Source organism: Phyllobates terribilis, unplaced genomic scaffold (assembly GCF_046119375.1).
Source record: "Phyllobates terribilis strain yellow unplaced genomic scaffold, ASM4611937v1 Scaffold_2__4_contigs__length_985480577, whole genome shotgun sequence".
Taxonomy (NCBI): domain Eukaryota; kingdom Metazoa; phylum Chordata; class Amphibia; order Anura; family Dendrobatidae; genus Phyllobates; species Phyllobates terribilis.
The window spans coordinates 145422625-145447816 of NW_027362762.1; the positions used below are offsets into that span (position 1 = coordinate 145422625).

The following is a 25192-nucleotide window of genomic DNA, read 5'->3' on the forward strand; positions in this document are numbered from 1 at the left end:
ATGGAGGAGGAAGTTGGGGGGAAGGGACCAGGCTCCTGCAGACAGTAGCTTGTGACTGAGGTAGAAAAGTGTATCGCATGCCATCGCAGTGTATAGAAAAATTGTCAACCTCCCATGAAGACCAATCACAGAATGGGCTACCGGGGACGCCTAACATGACAACTCCCTGCAGAACCGACTGAAGCCATGCTGAGGCCTTTTAAATGTGACTTTTTCGCTTGCCAATGGCATTTAAGAGGTTAAACTTTTGCCTTTGCAGCCGGCAAGTCTCCAGTCGTGCGCAGATTCAGTCCTGTCCTGTTGCACACCTGCACGTTTTCGATCTACCACAAGTCACGTGTGTGCACGCACTGCAGATCACACACCAAACCCGTGCGGCTGCGCGATAATAACGGCTCACGTGACCAGCTGCACATGGGCGTGGCCAGACACTGCTATATAGGGTGGTGTCTAGAGCCGCTCCCTGACCATAATACCTGTCGACCACACTCCGCCCATCGTCACTGTTGGAGACCGCGCCCCTCAGCGCAGGACGGCGCCTCCCCACAGCCCCGTACATGCTAGGCTTCATAGCAGTCACGTGACACCTGCGTCACTGACCTGACGTGAATGACGTCATCATTCCGCGTCCCAGCTCCCGATCTCTGCTCTCTCAGCTCTGATTCGTCAGTCCGGAGGCGCGGATTTCTGAATATTCTCTCAGGTCTGTGCAGTGTGACGTGGGCTTATGTCGTGATATCGTGATTGTGTGTACGATACATGATCACTGTAGAACTACAGGAAATGGCTGGTCCTGTCAGCGGTGATTGACAGGCCATGCTGGAGCTTGTGGTGCCACAGTACCCGGGAGCAGGATCTTGCGTGCTGTCATTGGAGTGTTTATATGTCTGATGCCATGGGTTATATATATATATATATATATATATATATATATATATATATATATACTGCGGTGATCAGAACTCGCTGTGTTTTTGGATCTATTCCTATGTATATTATGTTGTGGTGGAAATAATATATAGCTATATATATCCCCACTTCTAAGATGCTTCAAGAAAATGCCTTTTAATAGCTGTGAATATAAACTAGTGACCTATTCACTTTGCTTTACTGTTCTGATGGTATCTAATCTGTAAAGTTGTTTTTTTTTAATACCTTTTTTTTATGACCTCTGTGGCCATTTTCTGAACACTGATTAGGAAATGGTGGTATTTTAGGGTCTTTTTCAGGCAGATGTCATTTGGAAAGCGCTAATAAAATGCCAAAACAGATTTAACCTATGCGTTGTAATGTCAGAACGACTTGCTGAGCTTAGCGTCAGCCTTGAGCTTCTTTTATCCACTTCAGGCTTCGAAAGCAGTGAAGCGGCTGAAATACTGAACTCTTAACACTTTTGTGAATCCAGTCTAAGATGCCCATTTACGATTAAAGGGATTGTTTCCTCTTCTTCTTTCAGGCGCCAACGCTTCCCAGTCAGCCGCCTTCTTGATTGCTAGGGAGTATCTTCGGCGTGCTCGTATATTATGCTCGAGTCCCTGCATCTGCATGATTTACAGCGGAAAGACAGCCTCCACACATGTGAGGTTTCCCTAACAGATAGGCAATCCCTGCATGTGTTGAGGCTGTCTTACATCTGTAAATCATGGAGACGCAGGGACTCGAACATAATATACGAGCACGCCGAAGATACTCGGTAAGCACCCGAGCATGCTCTGTTAAATGAGCATGCTCGCTTATCACTACTGCTGACAATCCGTGAGCTGCCGATGCTGTAAGATGAGGCGCTTTGTCTCTGCAGCATTGGAAGCACATTGGGACTGGCCAGATTAGAAGTTAACAGTACTCTCCAGCGATCTGGCCAGTTTAAGTGCAGTACTTACAATCTCTATGGAAAAAGGCATTTAAAGTCAACCTGACACACCGGACAGCTTTTTTTCTGCAGCACCGCAGCATTTCAATATAAAACATACATTGCTTGGAGTAACACAACACGTGTCAGATTCATACCTCCTCTTATTTGGGGAGCATGAATCTCGTGACAGTTAAACACTGAGCATATTTGGCCACAGCTGTGGTCTAAGCGATCAGCTAAGAGAAAATTGTAATTATCAAGAGAGCAGTGTGAAATTTTAATTTACACAATCACTCTCCAGTCCTACCTGTCTTTGAAGATGGCAATGGCTATTTAAAGTATAAGGTGGGTGTCCAGTTCTGGAGAACTGCAGAGTGACATACAGAACCCACCCACAGTGCTACCATCCTGTTATGTCGGTGCTTCCTGACATACTTTTTTTTTCTCTACACAGCCATATTAGTGCGCTTTCATAATGATTAGTACTTTGAATTACATCATTCACTTTACAATATAGTGTACTGAGAAATTGGACAAAAATTCCTAAGAGGGTGAAAAATGGGGAAAAATAAAAAATGTAATTGTTTTGTTATTACTGTGTTCATTATGCAGTAAAAATTACCTGTAACAAGTAAGATTGTGGCAAATTTATATTGTGCTTTAAAAAAAATCAGAACTTTGTTAAAATATTGGTTTGCGTCACCATATTGTTAGGAGGCTTGTAATGTTTTTATTTTTCCTTTTATTTGAGGTAATAAGACCCTTTTCTTTTTCTTCAGGAAACGCTGTCAATTTTATTACATCTTTGGGGGGCATACTGCCTTTTTTATTGAATTTTATTCAGTCTTTTGGTGGGAGTTAAGACGTAATTTGGGCATTTTATTTATTTTTTCCTCTGTATCTCTTACTGTGTGGTCTAAATAATGTTATACTTTGAAAAATCAAACTGTAACAGATGCACAGATAAAAAATGTGCATATTTTTTGTTTAGGAAATGAAGGGGGATCTGAACTGTTAGATATTTTTTTTTAAAAAAGTGTGTTCTTCCACCCCTATATATGATATTCAATGTGCTGCAGTATGTCCAATCTGCAGGCTAAGCTTCATAGGAGTATAAAGATGACGGTGACAGGGGCCTTCATCAGTAACCCAGCGGCGCCCCACAGCCGTGTTCCCTCTTCCCACAGATTGAACAATTGACAGCAGTGTCTACAGTGATTAAACAGCGTTGATCAGAGCCAACTCTGATTGCTGCCGGTTAAGGCAGGTGCAGACTGTCCAGCACAGCCAGTATCTGTCATGTATGGAGCGGACTCAGGAGCTTTGCCTGCATACACTTCTTGCATGGATGCATATTTAAATTATATGGTTGAGAAGGGGTTAAAACGGTTATTTTTATGTCATTAAAAAAAAAACTAAAAAAGCCCACACACAACTAGAGACACCTGCCTAAATCTTCCCCATTTCTCCTGTTCCAATGCTTCCATGACCCCGCTGGTCTCTGTCTCCTGGTCCCTCTCAACACACAGTTATTGACTACTGAGCCATTCGCTGTCCGCAACTATAACCCGCCTCAGCCAGTGATTGGCTGCAGCAGTTAGGTTACATGTTCCTGTGTCCGATCCATTGCAGCAGCAGGAAGTAAAAACTGGTCGGGTATCGGGAGCAGTGGGAGTTGATGTGAGTATTGCTGCTTTTACTCTTAGCACAATTTGTGTGGGCTTAATATAATCATGTCCATGGGGGAGGTGCTCGACCATCTCTTCCCAGCATATATGGATTCACACAGTTACAGCTGGCATGAGTCAACACGGCTGTGCTATTTTCCAGCTAACGATACATTTCTCTCTGTCATGCACAGATCAAGATGTGCTCCCTGGACCTATTCCCTCCACCTCTGCCTCGGGGCAGTGTCACACTATATGAATACAACAATTCAATGATTCCCTGGCTGGCGGATAAGAGCCCACCTCCCTCCTTCCACACAGCGGTAAGAACTTGTGTTACGAGAAGGGGTCATATGAGGATAGTCTGCTGGAGAATGTAAACTGCTAGATGGTTGTAATATCAGACGTTGTCAGACCTCTGTAAGGTCTCCTTGGATCTCTAGATACCAAAATATGCACCTAAACTGAAGATTGGTGGGTGACCACTACTACTGCTCGGTCACGGGCTCATGAATGCTTCCTCATTATCTGCCACTGACCAGGCACTGAATCTCCAAAAGTTGGTTTATGGGCAATGATTCTCCACACTATACCTGCTATGTATGTCGCCAGATGTATTTTAAAGTTGTCTCTGGTTCTGTAGCCAAAAGATTGGATATCTGATTTCACTCCCACTGATCTCCAGATCCGAGGTCTCTCGTCTCCCTTTTGAATCAAGCTGGGGTTTTGCACAGACCATCCTACAGTACATTCAAAGCCTATGGGACTGATTGAAATACCCGAGTGCCGTACTGTCATCTCCATTTAGTCCTGTAAACTTTGACCTATACGCAGAATAGGTAGTAACTTGTTAAGACTGGAAAACCCTTTTAACCCCACTTTGATGTGTCAGTGTATTGAAATCTGCACAAATGAACATTATCTGGCGATGAGTGCATACAGAAAAAGAACACGTGGTTGTCAAGGACCAGTAATGCTATAAATAAATAAATACCAGATTCTATATAGTCCCGGCGTGGGGAGCAGTGACTATTCCGGCACATAGCGTGACACAGCGCTGGAGGAGAGAGGAGGTGAGTATGAGTGTTTATTTTTTTTCTGTGCAGCATGACGGGGATCAGGGGGTGCCAAGCATACCAGGAAGAGGGATGAGGGGGGCCATACATACAGGGATGAAGGGAGCTATACATACTGGGATGAGGGATGAAGTGTTCCATATATACCAAGAGCCGCGCTGCAGGCACAGTGTACTGGCTTTTAAGGAAAATTAATATTCACTGCTTCCCACGCCTATGGGTAGTGAATATTCATTTTCTTTAGTAGCGGGCACAGTGTAGGCTGCAGCAGGCGGCTGCTGCCTCCTGTGCCTTGCTACTCAGCCGCTGTCGTATCCCCCACCACCCACAGCCAAAATATTAATGTACATCTTACTATAAGACGCACCCCCCACTTTCCTCCAAAATTTTGGAGGAAAAAAATGCATCTTATAGTCCGAAACATACGGTAAATATCTTATGTTTAATGATTGTTAATGTTGGGGGGTGGGGGGGGGTGGAGAACTGCGTTTCTCCAATGTTTGTCTTTTTGTTTCTTTTTACCTTTTTGAAAATCTTTATAAAAATCAATAAAAAACATTTGATTTAAAGAAAAAAAAAAGAAAGAAGACCATTCTTTTGGTCCCCTGGAGCCAGCTCACCTCCTCATGGGGTTCAGAGGATTGGGGTCTTCTCATGGATCCAGTAGACACCCATCGTTTTCTGTAGATGCTGCTGATCCTCACACAATGACCTAATAAAAGGGCAAATCACAGAAGCCAACTGACCATAACTAGAATTAACCATTACAGTAGCAATTCATAAGAAAATGGACACCCTTCAGGACGAGCAGCGCTTCATGAATGTGTGAGCCATATCAATACTGAAGAATACATCACCGTACTGAAGAGGATTCTTCTTCCAATATTTTTTGGTGGGCTGCTGAACAAATCATCCATTATGTTCACTGAAGGGGAAGCTCCTTGCCACGCTGTTAAAAAGACCAATGATTGGCAGATTAAATAGAAAAGAAAAAAACACCCAGAAGCTTCTTTTAACCATGAATCCATAGAATATGTCCGGGCTGTGCTTGATCATGCAGTGAGACAACAGTCACCAAAACCTTCTTTTAAAGTGTTCACTGGTCAAGATGGCAGAAAGCAATTTGTGGGACATCCCGATTTTAATAGTGTTTTATTTGTTTCCGGAGTGTCTGTGATTTAGCCCATTCATAGCGCACGGACTGCTTATACCCAGATACCGAATGCTACCCATAACTGAATGTCTGGATCATCGCGGGTCAATGCAGTTGTGATCAAAGTAATTCAGTCTCCTTTATCAATTTGGTTTATTAGCAATATTTACAAACTTTCTTCTCAACACAAGTAATATAACAAGTGATTTCTCCAAATTCCTCACACATTGATGACTGTTGTCTCCGAATCTTTCAACCCCTTCATAATAAGGGTCTTTCATACTTATAGAGCCCCTCTGGCTGTTATGACATGCTGCAAACATGATGCATAGTCAGACAACGTCTTCTGGCAGCGTTTCTGGGGAATCTTAGCTGATTCCTCATAGGCAATAACCTCCAGTTCTATTGTATTATTGGATTGTAAAGAGAGTGGTCCAAAAACCGTAAGAAGAGTTGATTGCTTAGCTATCTTTTTGTATCCTTTTCCTTACCTGTGCAGAGATTTTCAATGATCCTAGTGATACAATTGGAAGAATACATTATTGTCCGTACAAAGTTAAATGAACACTGACTACAATACCTGTATGTGGCAGAAATGAGAAGCTGCCACCAGATTCCTGAGGAGGCAGGTGGTCAAAACCCAAGGGTGACGTGTTGTAGTAGAGCTTTTTATATTGTTCTTGTTTCATTGCTCTACTGTGCAAATTGTCTATTCAGAGAGATGACGAGGACATGAACACTAGTGCCACCTATTTGACATAACAATACTAAAAGTCAATACTGACCCTTTTAACGAGCTTTGCACTGATGAGGGGAAAACACCCTGAAACACGCGTCTCTAAATGGAGTGTCTGGTTTGGCTTTTATCCTAATTTTTATGGCAAGGCTTGTTAATGCTGACATTTAGGATTGATACCTCCAGTAGGTGGCAGTAGAGTTAGTAGTCTTCCTCCCTGAAGAGACCATTTGCATATTTAATTTCCCAGAGGAGCATTGCATGGCCTATAAGTCTCTTTACACTGCCTTGGCACTCACCACTAGAGATGTTACCCCTTAGACATTGATTTACTATAAACACCAGAAAGTCTGTATATTTTGTTAATCAATCTAACATGCAATAGGGGTTAAATAATTTTGATTGCAGACCGCTGTATTAAAGATACAGTTGCAATCGCTCTTGAAAGTCATATCCACAGGAGATTGTAAATCCTTGTTGTCAGATAGGATGATGCGGACATATAGCTGTTGCTCATTTTGCTTTCATCCTGTTTCCCGGTGTCTGTTTCTGCAGATGGTCAATGTTTCTGAACTCCTGATCCCTCTCGACGCCCTGAAGGCTCCTAGCCGGATGGAGCTGGGCAGTAACTCAGCGTTTATACATCACAAGGAGACAGTCTGGAATCGCTGCCTAAATGCTTGGTGTGTGCCCTCCTCATTCTCTGTCTTGGGCCAGTCCACTACTTATTGGTGGATGATATTTTGTGGTCTTTGTGGATCATGTAGATCCTCTGTTTTCCTCTCCAGGCACCAAACGGGACTGGCTGGACTGCTGGAGGAGATATCCAACTTTGAGGAAGAAGGTAATATCTGTATGCCAGCTGGCCAGGGTGCTAAAGCCAGTCATTTTGTATTTCACCATGAAGTGGGTTCAGGTTTTACCTTCTAGGCAGCCGGTATAGCTACTTGATTACTTGTGATCGTTCTTTGCAGTGCCCCCTTTACTGAGACACGTGTCATGCGGTTTTCTTGCTGCATGCCGATGGGTTTCTTCTTTCCATGGATCACTGTTTCCACACCTTCTAGTAAGTTACCTGTAATGTATCGGCGAATGAATGCTTAAAGGGCATCTGTCAGGACTTATCTAACTTCTGAAACTAGTGTCTGCCTTGTCGTAATCCAATGATTCACATCTGAGAAGTCAAGCTTTGAAGCTACATGCAGATTGGCCTGGGAGTGCAATGGGGGCGTGTTGATGCACTTAGAATCCATTGACACACTCCCAGGCTAATATCCATGTTCCTCTGTCTTATAGGATTACTACAAGACAGGTATCCTTTTTATAGTCCTACTAGGACTTGTACAGCCTCACCACTAGATTCCATAGTAAAATCATCCTTACAGGATCCCTTTTAGGCAAAATAATATAGTGTTGCCAAAATTTACTTCTTGATTGTTGGCACGTCATGAGGGTTTCTGGCAATTTGAGCAGAGGGCAGTGTAATAGTGGGGTATTGTGTTAGTGGGGTATTGTGTTAGTGGGTTTACACTAGAAGTATCTATAAATTCCCAATACCATAAATGTCTGATCAGTGGCAGAAGTGCTGGAACCCCACCACCAATCCTGAGAATGGGGTCTCCTAGTCCTACTTTCCTAGGGAAGAGGTGGCCCACATGGATGTTATTGTCCATTATAAGGAAGCTATAGAAGTGGACAAGTGCGCTTTCTTGTGTAATTTGTTTGTGTCCACAGATGAAGAGTGAGGATCTCACAGCGGAGTTCTCTCAGGCTTGTGACTGGTGAGTAGCTGCGGATTTAAAGTGACCCTCCACCTCACAGTATACATTTCATAAGAAATGCCTTAGTAAAAATACCCAGTGTCCTCCTTTTTCAGGTGCAGCTTCTCCGATTCCCAGGTCTCTCCCAATGTCTATAATATGGCTGCCAACTTCCTCTATGCACAGAGTCCTGTATGTCTGAGATACTCCACCTACTCTGGGGTGGTCCATATTAGAGCAGGGGGGGTGTCTGAGAGTACCAAAGCACAGTGTGCATAGTGTAGCCTGAGACACACCCCTGCTCTTATATGGACCATCCCAGAGCAGAGGGAGTGTCTCAGACTACCAGAGATCACTGTCCATAGAAGGAACCATATAATATACATACAGAGAGGACGGGGAATCAGAGGAGCTGCACAAGAAAAAAATAGAACACCGGGTATTTTGACAATGTATTATACATTTTTTTTAGAAAGTTTTATTGTGATATGGAGGATTGTTTTAAGTTTTGTCAAATATTGCCTATCAGCAGAAAAATTTTAATTATTATTTTTCTTTCGTAAATCAGGACTGGTTGTTCTCTCCGAAGTTTTGCTTGGCATCCCCATACCAACAAGTTTGCCCTGGCACTTGTAGATGACTCCATCCGAATATATACCACAGGAAGGTAAGATGTGTGGGCACGGTTAGTATTCTCATTTAGACAATTAACTGCTCAAATTCAAAATGGTCTTAATTTTTGGCTTTAACCAGTTTTGCGACTTTAGCCTAAAGATAAATTTGCTTGCAATTGAGGAATCAACTAAAACGTCTAGAAAACTCAAACTCCTCCAACAATAACGAACATAAATAGAAAAACCAAGCAAAAATATGTAACATAGATATGGAAAAATAATAATAATAATCTAGAATAGTCCAAAGCTAGACATAAAAACATGCAAATGAATGCAATAAAGAATCAGTATTTGACCAGACAACCCTTTTAAGCTCAGATTGCTGCAAAATGTTTACGAACGTCGTGGCAGCCTCAATGTTGTACACAGCAGCCGATCTAATCAAGAAAGCATGCAGTGTAAAGCATGAGGGAGGGTTAGAGCAACAACCTGAGCTTGATTTCAGACTAGCCCAGACACCTATTAGGTGATGTAGTTAAACTGGAGTCACAAATTATAGATGAGCCCTAAAAAGAAGCAGTTACTGATGATTATTACAGGGTAAATACCCCATACTATAACGTGTGTATATATACAATATTTGCCCACTACCCTTTGTAGAGATGTAGGTCATGTACCTGGTGTATGTCTTTTATGCAATACTATATTATCTCTATCACTTTTATGTCTTTAGCCCAACAATACCAACATTAAAGCACCGTCTGCAGAAGGACGTGGCCAGTATGGCATGGAAACCGTATTGTGCATCCATTTTAGCTGTGGCATGTCAGAGCTGTGTCCTGGTGTGGCACATCGACCCCACCTCTCTGTCCACAAGGTAACACAATTCTTACATTGTTTTCTCACCCTCTTGCTATCCTCATAAAGAAGATAGTACAGTGATTATTCTTGTAGGGCATTAGAGGGGATATGTTATATTACATGTCACACATTCAAAGTCCACGCGAGCAGGAGAAATGATTTTTGAGCTTACTTAAAAATCATCATTTTAGGCAGCACATCAACTTTGTCCTCGGCAGCACAGATCTGGGTTACAATCTATCAGCGACCAGAAGCACAGTCAGTCTGTCTACACAGGCTATTAAACAGCTGCTGGATGGCTGTAGCTGAACGACAGTTGTGTATGGCCGCAATGTGTCCAGTGTAGACAAGCCCTTAGCAGCTCTCTGCTCTGACTACTGGGGGAGCACTGCTTGTCCCAAGTGGGAGAGACAATAGGATTCATGGATGGGCGTTTCTCAATATCTTGAACCAAATGTAGAAGTGGTGAAGATCGAGATGTTTGCTGTGACACAGAAATGTCTCGCATTCTCTTCTGCACATCTTTCTCCCATAATTGCATGTGTTATAAGTTGCTTTTTTTATGTCTGCTATTGCCAGGCCTTCATCAGGCTGCGCTCAGATCCTTACACATCCAGGTCACAGTCCAGTCACTAGCGTCATTTGGTCTCCTAAAGGCGGAGTGCTGCTGTCTGCATCCCCTGTTGACACCGCCATGTTGGTGAGTAACCCGGGACTTGGGCTCCAGGCCATCCTCTTGTCATCATCTTGATGAAGGCCTATGTGTAGTGTTGCTATACATGAAACTCATATTTGATTGTGACCACCTTGTTCTCACTATCAGTTAATATTAATGCACTGAATGTCATTTGGCATCAACAGGAGCTGATCGATTCCACACTGTCAAATATTCTGAATTATCAGATGATTGTAGACACTTATGTGGACTTTATATGTTGTTTTCAGCAGCCACATAAGCAGTAATAGACTGACTCTGACCCTATTCAGTTGTACACAAGTATCTTCTGCCCCTGCTGTGATCTGGTCATTGGGAGAGTGAGAAGAGAGCTGTGGCATCACTTACTGTTAGTGATGCATCCTACTGTATATATTGGGATTTATCTGTCATTGTAATCCTGCCTGTGATGACAATGAAAGAGCCTGCTGGAAAGTATTCAGTAATTGTAAGATTTCAATTTTTTTTTTTTCCCAGTACATCAAGGTGCAGGTTTTTTTGGGGTATGGAGTGGGCTCAGGAGCGGAGTCTGTTACCTGCAGGGCCGCAATCAGAGCTTTAAAACAGCCGACACCTGCCCTGAAGGTTACAGACTCCGCTCCTGAATCCACTCCATACCCCAAAAAACCCCGCACCTTGATGTACTTGGGGAAAAATGGAAATCTTACAATTACTGAATACTTTTCAGCAGTCTCATTCATTGTCATCACAGGCAGGATTACAATGATAAACCCCTTAAATGGCACAATTCTAGTAAAGGCTCCCTCCACCATGACACTATCAAAGAAAGCCGATGTCTGGCCATGGTAGCTGGAGCCTACAAGAAGGCCCCTGTCACTGCCATGTTGGTACTCTGAAGAAGCCCAGCTGTAAGCTGGGTTTTTTAGTAGACTGTAACTTTCACTGTATACTGCAATACTGTGCTATTACGTAATAATGTAATAGACCACATTATTCTCTGCAGGAAAAAAAAAGTTAAAATTACATATACAGAACTTGTGGAGGCTAAGAGAACACTATTTAGGCATTGGTTGGATACTTTTGACTTAAGTCGGAGCTTTCACTGCACATATGCTGGAAATACCATGTAAATGCACTCTGAGGCTAAGTGCCCACGATGCAGAAATGCTGCATATTTTTTCCGCTTCTCCCTGGCAGGAACAACGCACGCGGATTTTACATGCTTTTTTCCTGCCAGGTAGAAGCGTTCTTCACATGCATTTCTGCATGCGAGTTATCAAGCGCTTTGCCAAGCAATTTTAGCATCATTTGGAAAAGTGCTTGACGACTTGATCACACTATATAAATCCATGCAACCGGCATGGATTTACATAGTGTGACCAAGTAATAGTTAAAAAAAAAAGAATAAGAATGGTAAAAAATAAAGATTATACTTGCCTTCCGATGGCCCCCGGTATTTTCTCCGCTCCGTCTGGTCTGTTGTATGGGTCGCGGTGGTGTGAAGGACCTGCGGTGACGTCATTGAGTCATGTGACAGGTCACGTGACCGCCGTCAGCGGTCGCGTGGCCTGTCACATGACTAAATGACGTCATGGAAGGTCCTTCACACCACCGCGACCCATACAACAGACCAGACGGAGCGGAGAAAATACCAGGGGCCATCGGAAGGTAAGTATAATCTTTATTTTTTATTTTAAATTCTTTTTTTAACAGGTTCTATGGTACCTGGGTCTGGATGAGAGTCTCTCGCCTCTTCTCCAAACCCGGGTACCATCCGCACATAGAATCGCATAATATCCGCGTGTGCGAATGTATTGACACTAGTGGTGAGCGAGTATGTTCTGTTAACCCTTTCACCGAGTATACTCGGCCGAGCACCGAGTATTTATAGAATGCTCGGGCTTTAAGTTTTCGTCGCTCCGTGAACATGATTTGCGACTGTTTGACAGATTTAATACATGTGAGGAATGCCTGTTTTTCCAGCATTCCTCACATGTATTAAATTTGTCAAACATGTCAACTACAAAAAGGTGAGCACTGCTAAAGAATAATATAATTATGAATGTAACGGGGTGCTACAGTAATCTGATATAATTGAGCAAGGTAATTTAGAAGAATAAGACTCAGGATATACAACTGTGCACACCCAATGTTGAAAAAAATGGAAAAATCTTTATTACATGATTACACATAGACAACAAAAGAAAAAATAAAAACATTTAAAACAGACAAAAACATTACAATATTCATAAAGGGGGAATAATGATGATGATAATAATATTCCAAAGCAATAAGTCCCCCTTAAGCCACAGGTATAATTTACATAAATTTTCCCATAATACAATATCGGTTTTGACCAAGCTATATCACCCTGGTCATAAATAGCATGGCACAGCTAGTCCAGACCAGACACTCCTAGATAGTCAAATCATAAATGTAAAAGAATCAAGGAATGAATGGGAATAATTGTCTGCTGGCATTAGAGTCCCATATTTTAACAATTTTGACCAAACTGCGTCACCAGAGTCATGTGTGACGTGGCACAGTTAGTCCAAATATGAATAGCAAACCAGGTACTCCTAAGTGTTCAGATCATAAATACAAATGAATCAAGGAATGTATGGGAATAATTACCTGCTGGCGCTGGAGACCCTACGCGTTACACTGCTTGACCGCAGCTTCGTCAGGGGTATGTTGTCAATGGGCACATGTGTGTGTTAAATAATATGTCCAATTTAGCATGACTCACTTCAGGTGAGGATCTATGATCTCACCTAATCTCTTTAGCGTCATGGCATGTAAAACGGCCTCTTCCTGTCTCTGGTGCGTTCCACCCAGACCCTGCGGTGGAGCGCAAGCGGAAGTAAGTAAAACGTCATATCCGGTTTGGAATAAACCGCCACATCAGGAAGCGCAGGGAAAATAGATCTTTCGCGCAGCCACAGTAGAAAAGAGGCTTGTATTCCAAAGTGAAGTGGAACGCAAAGACCCCGGAAGTAGCGCGTCCACTACAAGAAATACCGGTAATCAAAGGAAGAAAAGAGAAAAAATGCTAGCGTTGATCAAGATGGATAACAGGCCAGGCTAAAGGTGCCAAGGGATCAAGATGTGATCAGAAAAAAGATCACCAAGTGTGCATTAGAATGTGATCACATGACAAAATACAAACATAAAAGACATACTAAACAGACCACCAGCAAACAAACATTGAACAATCAACAAGACACATAAATATTGAAAGCCACTAAACTAGTGGCTAATAAAGTGCAGTGGCAATACATATTAATGCATATACAGCTGTGAGCATATATATATATATATATATATATATATATATATATATATATATATATATATATATATATATATATATATATATATATATATATATATATATATATATATATATATATATATATATATATATAATAAATATATATATATATAGAAAATACTCACAACTGATTATACTTGCCAATCTCAAAAATGATTCAGAGACTATAAAATTGATTAATTATAAGATAGTAGAAATGCACAAGCCAACCTCACAAGGGAGGAGGAAAGGGAAGGAGCGAGGGAAGGGAGAAGAGGGAAGGACCAGGGAACCCCCAATAATGGACAAGGTTTCAATTGCAAGGACACCATGGGAGTTTAGGCCAAGTAACCAGTAAATGAGAAATCCTCATTTATGCCCTTAGGGGCCACCGCGTCAAGAATAAAAATCCACCTGGATTCTGATCTCAATAGATCCCTAGTGTGATCCGAATTATGTGGATTGGGCCTCATTTTTTGGAGGCCTGTAACTCGCAATTTGTTGGGGCTACTTGAGTGGAATTGAAGAAAGTGTAGGGCCACCGAGGAAATGGCCCTGCCTTTCCTCAAGTCCTGTTCAGCAAGATGGATGTTAGAAACATGTTGCTGTACCCGCCTACGGAGTTCCTGCGATGTTTGACCAACATTAACCTTCGGACAGGGACATGTCAATGCATATATGACGTTCATAGATCTACAATTGATGAAGTCCCTCAGAGGATATTGATGATTATCAGTTGGATTGATAAAGGTTTTTCCTGATGAAAAAAACGGACAAGCAGAACAGTCACCGCAAGGAAAAGACCCCTTAAATCTATTACCACCAGAGGTATTGTACACCGGACGTATGTAATGGCTATGAACGAGTTTATCCCTTAAATTTGGGGCACGTCTGGCCGTCAACAACGGTCTCTCTGGTAATATACTGGAAAGACGGCTGTCCGTCCTCAGTATACTCCAATGTTTATGAAATAGACCACCCACTTCATTCCATTGATTATTAAACCTGGTAATAAATCTAATCTGTGTATCCTCCATATTGACTCGTGGTTGTAACAGAACCTCCTGTGGTTTGGCGAGGACCTTCTGGTGAGCCTTAGAAATTATTGACTTCGGATATCCACGTTCACAAAAGCGTGAGGTTAGATTACTGGCCTCAGTTTTATAATCCTCCTGTGTTGTGCAGTTCCTCTTGGCCCTTGAGAACTGTCCCACTGGTATGCTATTTCTCAGATTTCTGGGATGAAAACTTTGGTAATGTAGAAGGCTGTTTGTGGCAGTCGATTTCCTGTATAATTTAGTTACGAGTGATCCGCCCACTATCTTGATCTCCAAATCCAGAAAATTGACTGCAGAGGAAGATATGCAATGAGTAAGATGAATGTTAAAATCATTAACTTTCAGCCTATCAACAAAATCAAGTGCCTCCGCTTCCGTGCCTGTCCAGATAATCAAAATATCATCTATAAAGCGAAGCCACTTAAAAACCCCATGATTGTATTCCTGTAGAGGATACACGTGTGTCCTCCCACCAACCCAAAAAAAGATTGGCAAAGGAGGGCGCACACCGTGCACCCATAGCGGTCCCAGAGAGTTGCCGGTAGAACACATGATCAAACACAAAATAGTTGTGGGTAAGAATGAAATTCAAAAGATCCACAATAAAGGAGTCGTGTAGGCGATTACCTCCACTCGTAGTGTTCAAAAAGTACAGGACTTCTGCTATGCCATCCTTATGAGCTATATTAGAATATAGCGATTCAACGTCAACAGTGATGAGCAGGAACTGGTCAGGCAAGCATAGGGAGTTGAGGGACTGTATCAGATCAGATGAGTCTCTGAGATAAGAGGATAGGCTGGTAACAAGTGGCTGCAAGAAAAAGTCTATATAAATACATGCTTTTTCACAAATTCTTCCTATGCCTGACACAATAGGTCGTCCAGGCGGGCAGTCCAAGTTTTTATGAACTTTAGGCAAGACATAAAACGTGGGAATTGTTGGTTTCCTCACTATCAAGAATTCCTTCTCCTGTTTGTTTATAGTCCCCATGGAGAAAGCCTTAAGGATTAACCGTTCAAGTTTGGCCGAAAAGACCTGAGTCGGGTCCGAGGGAAGCCTCAGATAAAATCTGCTGTTGTTAAGCTGCCTATGTACTTCAGCAGTGTACATACCTCGGGGCCATAGGACAACGTTTCCCCCTTTGTCTGCTTCCTTAATCAGGAATTCCTGATTTTTCTGCAGACAAAGTTGGGCACGTTTCTCCATGGTGGTTAAATTTTGATGAGACATATTATTGACAGGTAATCCCCTGATCTCGTCTTTCATGACATCAAAAAAGGTAGACACTGCTGGGACCATAGACAAGGACTTTAAAATTTTTGAGGGCGATCGATGCGGAAACTTTTGCCTACCTTGGTATGCCTGGTTGTCCTGTAGGAGTTCAAGTAGGTCAGAGAAGACCTGTCTATCAGTGGGGGAGGAAAGATCTGGTGGTAAGTCAGATTTGCTGTAAATGACCTTAAAGATAATTTTCCTACAAAAGAGATACAAATCTTTTATCAAGGTAAATTTATCATCCGGCACCATGGGAGAAAAGGTTAGACCCTTCTGTAATACAGACCTTTCAATATCTCTTAGAGTATATGTGGAGAGGTTAATGATCTGGAGTTGGTCAGAACTCTGGCTCAATCTGTTCCTCTTCCTGTGTGTCCTGGTGGCCATGGTCCTTACAGGGTTTAGACCTGTTTTTTTGCTGCCGTTGCTTGTGTTTTCCCCGTCTCGTCCGCCGTCGGTGTCGCTCGTTTCTGAGCTTAAAAAATGATCACTACGGCCTATACTTGATAAGGATCCCCCTTCTATATGTTTTGTAGATGGAAGTTTGCGCAAGTTACCCCTGTGTTTCCATTTATAAGCTTGGCCCCTATCATAATCAGCCTTGTCACGGTTCAACTTGGCTCTTTTTCTCTCCATGGTGTCCTTGTCAAGACGGTCAATGGTGTCCCTCAAGTTAGTTTGAAAGGGCACTATTAATTTATTGAAGTCATATTTAGACATCTGTGTTTCCAATGATTTAATACGGATTTTCAATGTCTGAAATAAACCCCTGTCATGCTGAATTAGCATATTGACAAATCTGTCAAACAGTCGCAAATCATGTTCACGGAGTGACGAAAACTTAAAGCCCGAGCACGCTATAAATACTCGGTGCTCGGCCGAGTATACTCGGCGAAAGGGTTAACCGAACATACTCGCTCATCACTAATTGACACGAATATTATGTGTTTCAATGCAAGTCAATGGCGGCAATTACGCTGCGTGTCCGCAAAATTAATGGACATGCTGCGTATTTTTCCGCAATGATAATCCGCAGCGGAAATTTCCGCAGCATGTGCCCATCACATGCGGATTATCATTGGGGACCATGGGGCACGGATTACCAAGCGTTTTTTAAGTGTTTTCGCTGTGGAAATTCTGTGGCAAAAACGCTTGAAAAACGAATAGTGGGCACGCTGCCTGACACCAATATGGGTCCAGTGATGATTTTAATCTTACCTGGTTATCTGTCTTCTTAATGTTGCATACATGGGATTTCTTTGTGTGTTTTCAGGTGTGGGATGTCGCTACAGAGAGCTGCGTTCCCCTACAGAGAGTAGGAGGGGGTGGTGTCACTTTCCTGTCTTGGTCTCCAGACGGCAGCAAGGTGCTATCTGCCACCCCATCTGCTGTGTTCCGGTAAGCTGAAATTACTGTAGAGCCTTGGAGCGATGTGTCCATTGGTGATTTATCTATATATCAATGTTGGCATCTTCCAGAGTATGGGAGACGTACATGTGGACTTGTGAGCGCTGGCCAACACTCAACGGCCGCTGTCAGGTCAGTTCGAGGGGGGACCTACATTTTTCTGCCTATATCCTTTGTTTTGCCATGCCAAAAGTGTTTTTTTGTTTTTCCCAACACAGACTGGATGTTGGAGTCCAGATGGCAGTCGTTTGCTTTTTGCTGTGAAAGGAGAGTCTGTAATATACAGTTTATCGTTCTCTGTGTTAGCAGGTAAGTGCCTGACAGACTACCTTATCCTCTTCACAAAATTCTTCTCCAGAAATATAATTTTTTTAGCAAATCACAATTGTTTTGTCTAGGGAGGTAATCACTATAGAATTAAATTGCCGCCATCTTGTTACACTGACAGAAGCCTGTCCTTGTCTGTTAGTACGACCAGTGCTTGTGCATTGAGTATATGCAGTAGAGTCTCCGCTGCTTTGACCTGAAGACTGATAGTACAAGTTGTAGCTAATCCCTAGGTCACAGCAATTGCTCAACATTCAGAAAGAAAGGGTGGAAAGCAGAGTCCCCCTAGTGTCTTCAGTATTAGATCATACTGTCCAGGGTGAACAGCAGTGTGAGCAGCCTCTTCTTACCTCAGCACCCCTGATATATACAGTGATGGATCAGACAGATGGGGTGGACAGCTGTGTGAGCGGCCTCTTCTTGCCTCTGGACCCCTGACATATCCTGTATAAGATCAGATAGACAGGGTGGACAGCAGTGAGAGCAGCCTCTTCTTACCTCCGCACCCTTATCTTCTGTATTAGTTGAGAATACCCACTGAGAACACAACACAGAAAGGGAGTCAGAGCTTCTACTGCAGATGCTCACAAGTACTGATCCTATTGAAATTTTAGGACTGGTTTATTGGAACTCATGCTAACGAACAGTGGAGCAATTGTCCATAACTGATCAGATACCAGCTCTTAAATTTTACGAGTGTTGAGAAAGAAACTGATCACATGCATTTATCACAAGCAGTCGCTTGTTGTCGTGCTGCTATAGAGAATAGACCTTTTTGTTCTTAATGTTAGATTTTAATTTGGGGACTCATTTACATGTACTTCTTAATTCTCTGCCCATGTCCCACAATAAATAGGGGAGGCACAAGCCTGTGTTGGTGGAAGTGAACGTGCAACCCCAGTCGCTGATGTGTCTGAAGTAATTTTTGAGAGAGAAGAGGGGGAAGTGAGGTGAGTGTAAAAAAGACAGGAGACCACTATAACATCACTAAAACGATAACACTCGTCTCATTATATATTATAGAGTTGGAGGGGAAATACAGTCTATGGTCTGGGACCCTAGTGGAGAGAGGCTGGCCGTGTTGCTGAGAGGTGGGATTTATTCATTTTCCTATACCAGTATTTGGGGCTCATTCACACTCATGTTTTAAAAGTATTGTATAGATGAATATAATGTCAGAGGAAGTCATGCACACCGCTCCAGGTAGGACAGCTTGGCCTAAGAAGAATCACTGGAGTTGCTTGCGCGCAAACCAGTTTTCCTATTGCAGTCGGCCACCTCCCTGTTCCGCACGTGAGCAGGATTTCAGTCAAGACCGCGCTGGTCCAAGTGCAGCCAGCACCTTCAGTCAGTGACGTAGGGGCAGCGCTTGTTGGCCAAACTAGCCAAGGGAAGGTGCTCCGGACCGCGGCGCTCCAAGCACCTAATCTATACTCTTACTTTTCAAAGACTCTATCTGATATGCATTTCCCTTTCAGAAAACCCAGACGATAAGACGAGTGAATCAGCCATTGCAGTGTACCGCACTAAGAACAACCCTAAGTTTGAGCTCCTTCCTTGGTAAGACTTTAATGTATTCTTGTATTTTATGGTGACCGTATGTAAAGTTCTGATTATATGAATGGGACTTCAATGTGACCCTTGTCCATATGCCCTATTAGAGCATTTGGACATTATAGAGGGGTTCCCCTTCTGTGTCAGGACAGGGGGCCACTGCATTACATAGACTTAACCTCTTTCACACATTCACTGTGTATGTACAGTGGATATTGGGTGTGCTTGAGTGAAGCAAGCTCATAAGCTAAGCCTGCACCATACACAGCTGGTGCTGACTGTGTTGTACAGCCGGCACCTGTCTAACAGCAGCGATCTGAGTGAGCTCCGATTCATTTTGACAGTGGAATTTGTGCTGTGATCCAGTCTGGGTCTCTTCCGATGCCTATTGGCCTTCTATGTCATATTGGTGGTGTGCCCATGAGATGCCATTTTAGTGAGGGCCTACTGAAAGCTCCATCACCTCCATCTTGTACTCCTATGAAGCCCACCCTGTAATTGGGCGTGATGGGAGATCGTCAGTTTCACTGTAGGCAGTGTATGGCAAAAAAGTAATTAAAGGGAACCATGTTAAAAAAAAAAAAAAAAAAAAAAAAAAAAAAGTGCTATTAACCTGCAGATAGGTTAATGGAGTTCTAAAGCTGCATGGCCACCACACTGATAGCCTGGCTACCGGGAAGAAATTAACTTTATTATTCCTGGCATCTTCTGCTTTTCAGTCATAGAGGTGCGGCCGCCACGGCTTCAGTCACCGCTCAGTACATAGTGCCGGGGCATGGTTACAGCTGCTGTTCACTGACTGACAGTCACTGTAAGCCGGCTGCACCTCTATGACTGAAAGCCTGAGGCTGCAGGGAGGAATAAAGTTTATTTCTTCTCGGTAGCCAGGCTTTCAGTGCAGCGGTCGCACTGAATTAGAACAATAGTAGGTTCACGGTGTGTGTTTTTTGTTTTATTTTTTTACATGAGAGGGTTCCTGTAATAAAAGTATTTTAAGATATATAAAAAAAAAGTTTAAATTGTCCACTCTTTTCCCAATACAAATGTAAAGCAATAGAAAAAAATACATGCTATCGCCATTTCTGCAAAACTCTGAAAGTATTAAACTAATTAACTGTTATGGTAAATGCTGTAAAAAGGTACATTGAAACGCCAGAATGTTTGACCAGCAAAATCCCCCCCCCCTCCCACCACCACCCAAAAAAATAGCAAGAATGTGATCAAAACATTGTATGTGCCTTGACACAGAACCAGCAGAAACTCAGAAAATGGCGATACAAAGCAATTTTTTGAGGGAGTGAAGATTTCAGAGTTTTATTTTAATTATTTTTTTTAAACCACTGGGAAAAAAAAATCATTTTGAAACCACTTTGATCGTATGACTTTAAGTATACGGTATCCATGTCATTTTCACTACACATTTATCCTTTGAAAACAAAACTCTTTTCACTTCACTTTGATTTTTCCCCCATTTCTCAGTGCTTTACATGATAAAGTGAATGGTGTAATTCAAAAGTTCTCGTCCCATAATAAAGAATTAACCATATTGAGGGGTTTTTGGTTTTTTTTATTTTGATAATGGAAAAAATGGCTCTTGGGGCCAATTTTTGTTTTTGCACTTTCATTTTTTGGGGCAGGAAGGCACTAAAAATAATTATCAACTTAAAGACCCATCTGATTAAAAAATAATTAAGTTTAAGTTTTATTTTATTAAATGTTTTTTTTTCTCTTCTCTCCAGTGGCTTTCTTCCAAGTCAAGTGGGGGAAGCTCCACAACTCATGCAGTTTCACCCAGGTTTTAAGAAGGGGGCGCTGCTTTCTGTGGTAAAGTGTTTTTGGTTTTTTTGTACTGAGAATGGCTGTTCGCTCATAGCTTTGCTGTTAGTCACCTGATGATTTAAAAGGGTTATCCGTGACTTCTATTTTTTTATTTCTTACGTGGCTAAGAACTTGCCTGCATCCTGTGATGTCATGTTGACAGAGCCGCTCCTTCTCTTCTGGTTTGCTCTTTCAACGAGGTGTCACTACTGATGTCATGCTGATTGACAGCCAGGTCTCTGAAGTTAATCAGTGGGGAGCTGACTGTCAATCAGCATGATGTCAACAGTGTCTTCCCATCAACAGAGCAGACTGGAAGAGAAGGCACTGCTCTGTCTGACGTTACAGGAAGCCGGAGCGGTCCGTGACTGTTCTGAGCTGGAAGAGATGGTCGCAGGGCAGAACAGGCAGGTAATTGCTAACTACCTACTGGTAAGTTCTTAACATATGCACTATTCATTGCTTTTGTCAAATACAATTGAGACTATAGATTTGTTAAATATTTTCACAAAAATGTTAGGGAATGTTTCCCTCTACTTGAATTGTGCCATGACTTTCCCTTTTATTTAATGGTGTACAGATCTCCTGGGCATAATGGAAACCTCGCCTTACCGGTGTGACTGTAATGATTCTGCATATTTTTCCCTCTTCTGTGAACTTCTCCACTTCTTTTCCTTGTAATTAGACGTCTGGCTATTGGTATAAATGCACAACCAGGGTATTCATTGTTCCCTACTATACACCCACAATAAAACTTTTAAGTCTTTTTTTTCTACCAGATGTTGCATGTATCCTCAAAATATTACCTATAGCTGTCTAGCACCCTGATGTAGTACAGATTTGTAATGTATAGATAAGTATTACTCCATACTGTGCCTCTGCATGCCTTGGATCTTATAGAGATGCACACAGAGGGGTTGTTTCTCATACGGAGTCATTGATGCCATGCATTATTGAATGCCCTTTTATGCAGTTATACTACCCTAAATCAATTACAGTACCCCAAGGACATACCATACAAACACATTTTGCCATTTGCCTATATGCTTAAACCCTTAAAGGCATCTGTCAGCCCAAACTGACTGTATGCACCAAGCATATACCCTTGTTGGGGATATAATCCCTTTAAAAAAAATAAAACAAAAATAGCATCTCAAGTGTTCTAATAGCTGGCTCCGATCTGCATCAATTAAAGTTAAATTAAGTATGCTAATTGGGTGCTCCATGCACCCTTGGTGTGGCCAAGAGCCTCAGTTCGCTGTTCCAACCACTGGTTTTGCATGTCCCTGCTTCCGTCACTGGTGATTGTAGAAAGCTCAGGTAAGTCAACGCTGTCAGAGAGGCAGACTGGGCATGCATAACCAACGACTAGTGCAATGTAAAAGGAACTGTACTTTCAATAAACTGCAGAAATCAATAGTACGGGTTAATTATACGAAACCTTGTAATATATCTCATCAGAGAAATCTGTTTCCTTCCCCGCTTATCAGACACTTGCCTTCCCCCTGCTCCCTGAAATCGCCATCCACTGTGAAAAAATAGCTCCAGTCCTTCAGAGGAGACGGACAGCAGGTCTCATGTGACATAGCTCATTATACTGTATGGAGAGGGGAGGAGGAGGAGTGAAGAGCAGACAGGAAAACATGCTGCAGAGCTCTGTAACAAGTGTTGTACCTCACATCAGAGCTTATTCAGATAAACACAGCTGAGCTCTGCTGTATAATGTCCTCATGCTGCAGTTTGTGAGCTGTAAAGTGATTGAAGAGTAAGAATCCCCTCTCTGTGCTGTTAATGGGAGAGATCACTGCAGCTCCTCTCCCTCCCCGAAATAAAAAGTAGATAGAGTGGGGAAAACGGGTGAGAATGGAGGATACAAGTCACATAATGGAGTTATTCCTGATAAACACCCACAACTGCACATAATTCTGAATAATTACCTGGAAGCAGTTACTTTAAACTTCTGTTTCAGCTAAACAGAAATGGCCTAGTGCTTTTACTGTCAGTTTGGGCTGATAGCCTCCCACTAACTTACTGTGTATAGTTCTCACTGACCACTTATGCATTGTTTTTTATTGCTACCTGCACTGATTGTTCTTTCTTCTGTAGCTGTGGAGTTCTGGACGCCTCACCCACGTTCCCTTCTACTTTATAAATGCACAGTTTCCACGCTTCTTGCCTGAAACTGGCACAATTGTAGCTGAAGACACCAGCAGTGGCACTACCGTACGGTCACTATTCACAGAGACAAACCTGGCAGAATGAAGTGTGAACTACATCCTATACTATGGAGGTGGACGTCTTGTATCCGATTGTCTCTGCTGTTACTGGACACATTGTGGGACTGTAGGTCTTCAGCAGTAATCGTGGTACTTTTCAGCTTGGATATCTTCCCTTAGAGGTTGCTATTCTAAGTCATGGATTTGGATGAATATCACTCATCCTTGTAGGCCTCTCTGTCGTCTTCTTCAGGATGGAAACCCCAAGTTCCCCTGCTCCGTTCATGTTCTGAATGTATGCTGTTATAACGTAGATCACCCTAGGCGTCCTGATTAAAATTATTTTTGCTAGGGGCGTTTTTGTGTTTGCTTCTCATTGCTGTCATGCATGTATATTTTCTTATTGTAATACACTTTCATTCAAACAAATTCTATAATCTCTCTTTGGAAACCCATGCACCTATTCTTTGCCTACGCTGTTAGTTAAAGTAGTGGCTGGAGGCATAAAATGCTCAAGAAGGGTATTTGTTGTTCCCTACTCTTCACTGACCCTATCAGGTGGGACTTTATAATCTTATTCATAGTTCCTGTGTTCACCCCTCCTTGTTCCATCCCTTGAAGCACTTGAGAAACTTCATTTTAACGTCCTCTAGACAACTGTAATGGTGATGTAGAGACTGACTAGTGAAAATAAAAAACAGTACAACTTTACCCAGAACACAAAGAATGTTTTAACGATTAGAAAAATGTCTACTGGGTGTATTATGAAGATGGAGGCCTCCTGTTCTCCTGCCCAATGATTGATGTGCCAGACACCTCCTGTCTCATTCACAGCATGTGCGGTGTAAGCTGTAATATCAGAAAGAGCCCGGAGAATCTGCTGCTTCTTCCTTCATTATGTGCAATTTAGATCTCGGCCTCACATCAATCTTCGTAAACTAAGCTCCGAACAGAAGCCATATGGACAGGGAAGATTACAAGCCAGCTGAGGAGGATGCACATAAAAGCCTATAACCAAGAAAAGTATCTTACTCTTTGCAGCAATGTTATTAAACCTTTACATTGAAGGGAAAGACTGGAGAGTAGATTTTGTGGATGAAAAGTGAAGACTGGCCCATTCTGTTGTTTATATGTAATTAATCCACAATAAAAGTGATAAAAAGAGAGATGGCGGGGAGCAAGCATGACCCCACCGGTTCTGACTCGTGGCTTATTGTTCTGCTCAGCCTGATGTTTAAAATATCCACTATGTTCCTCCCAGAATAAATATTTAGGTTGGGGCAACATGGCAACTTTTTTGGTGATACATGTTGCACTACCGAAGTTTGCTAGGTGTCACTGCTACATCCCAGCATAATACAAGTGAATAGGACCAGAAACTGTTAGACTTCTTGCTACTTGTAAATTTCTATGAAATATGGTTTCATTATTGCAGTTGTATTTTTTTTCTTTGACTTAGTGCTCGCTATACCTGAATAACCTCTCGGATATAGTCTCCTTCATGTCCTGATGTTAGGGCTCTTTATATGGAACCCTAATGCGCATGCTGGTCTAAGTCTTGTGCAGTCACCTTTTAGAATTGCTTCATTATTATGTATTGAGTGTGAACTATTTGCTAGCAAACTCGGATTGCCCTAATTAGGTTTATGATATGATGATGTGTAAACTATCTGAGTCATAGCCAACCAACAATTATATCTCAAAAAGGAGTACGGTTTTCATGGACTCCATCGGTGAATTGCAAATTTAAACTAATTGGTGTTAATGTATTTACAAAACAATTGTAAGGAGGCTATATCGATTGTACAAATGTGTAACAAATTGTCGA

At 42.2% G+C, this 25192-nt stretch overlaps 1 protein-coding gene across 1 annotated transcript; it reads left to right on the plus strand.

Moving 5' to 3' along the window:
* The first annotated feature begins 470 nt into the window (after window positions 1–470).
* Window positions 471–23793, plus strand: AAAS (aladin WD repeat nucleoporin). Its single transcript, XM_073662947.1, has 17 exons — window positions 471–703; window positions 3714–3842; window positions 7040–7167; window positions 7273–7328; window positions 7459–7550; window positions 8219–8265; window positions 8813–8911; window positions 9592–9735; window positions 10299–10419; window positions 17316–17440; window positions 17521–17581; window positions 17668–17758; window positions 18633–18726; window positions 18800–18867; window positions 19255–19336; window positions 21070–21154; window positions 23255–23793. The coding sequence occupies exons 2-17, from the start codon at window positions 3720–3722 to the stop codon at window positions 23408–23410; spliced, it is 1572 nt and encodes a 523-aa protein (XP_073519048.1). The 5' UTR covers window positions 471–703; window positions 3714–3719; the 3' UTR covers window positions 23411–23793.
* Window positions 23794–25192: the final 1399 nt, after the last annotated feature.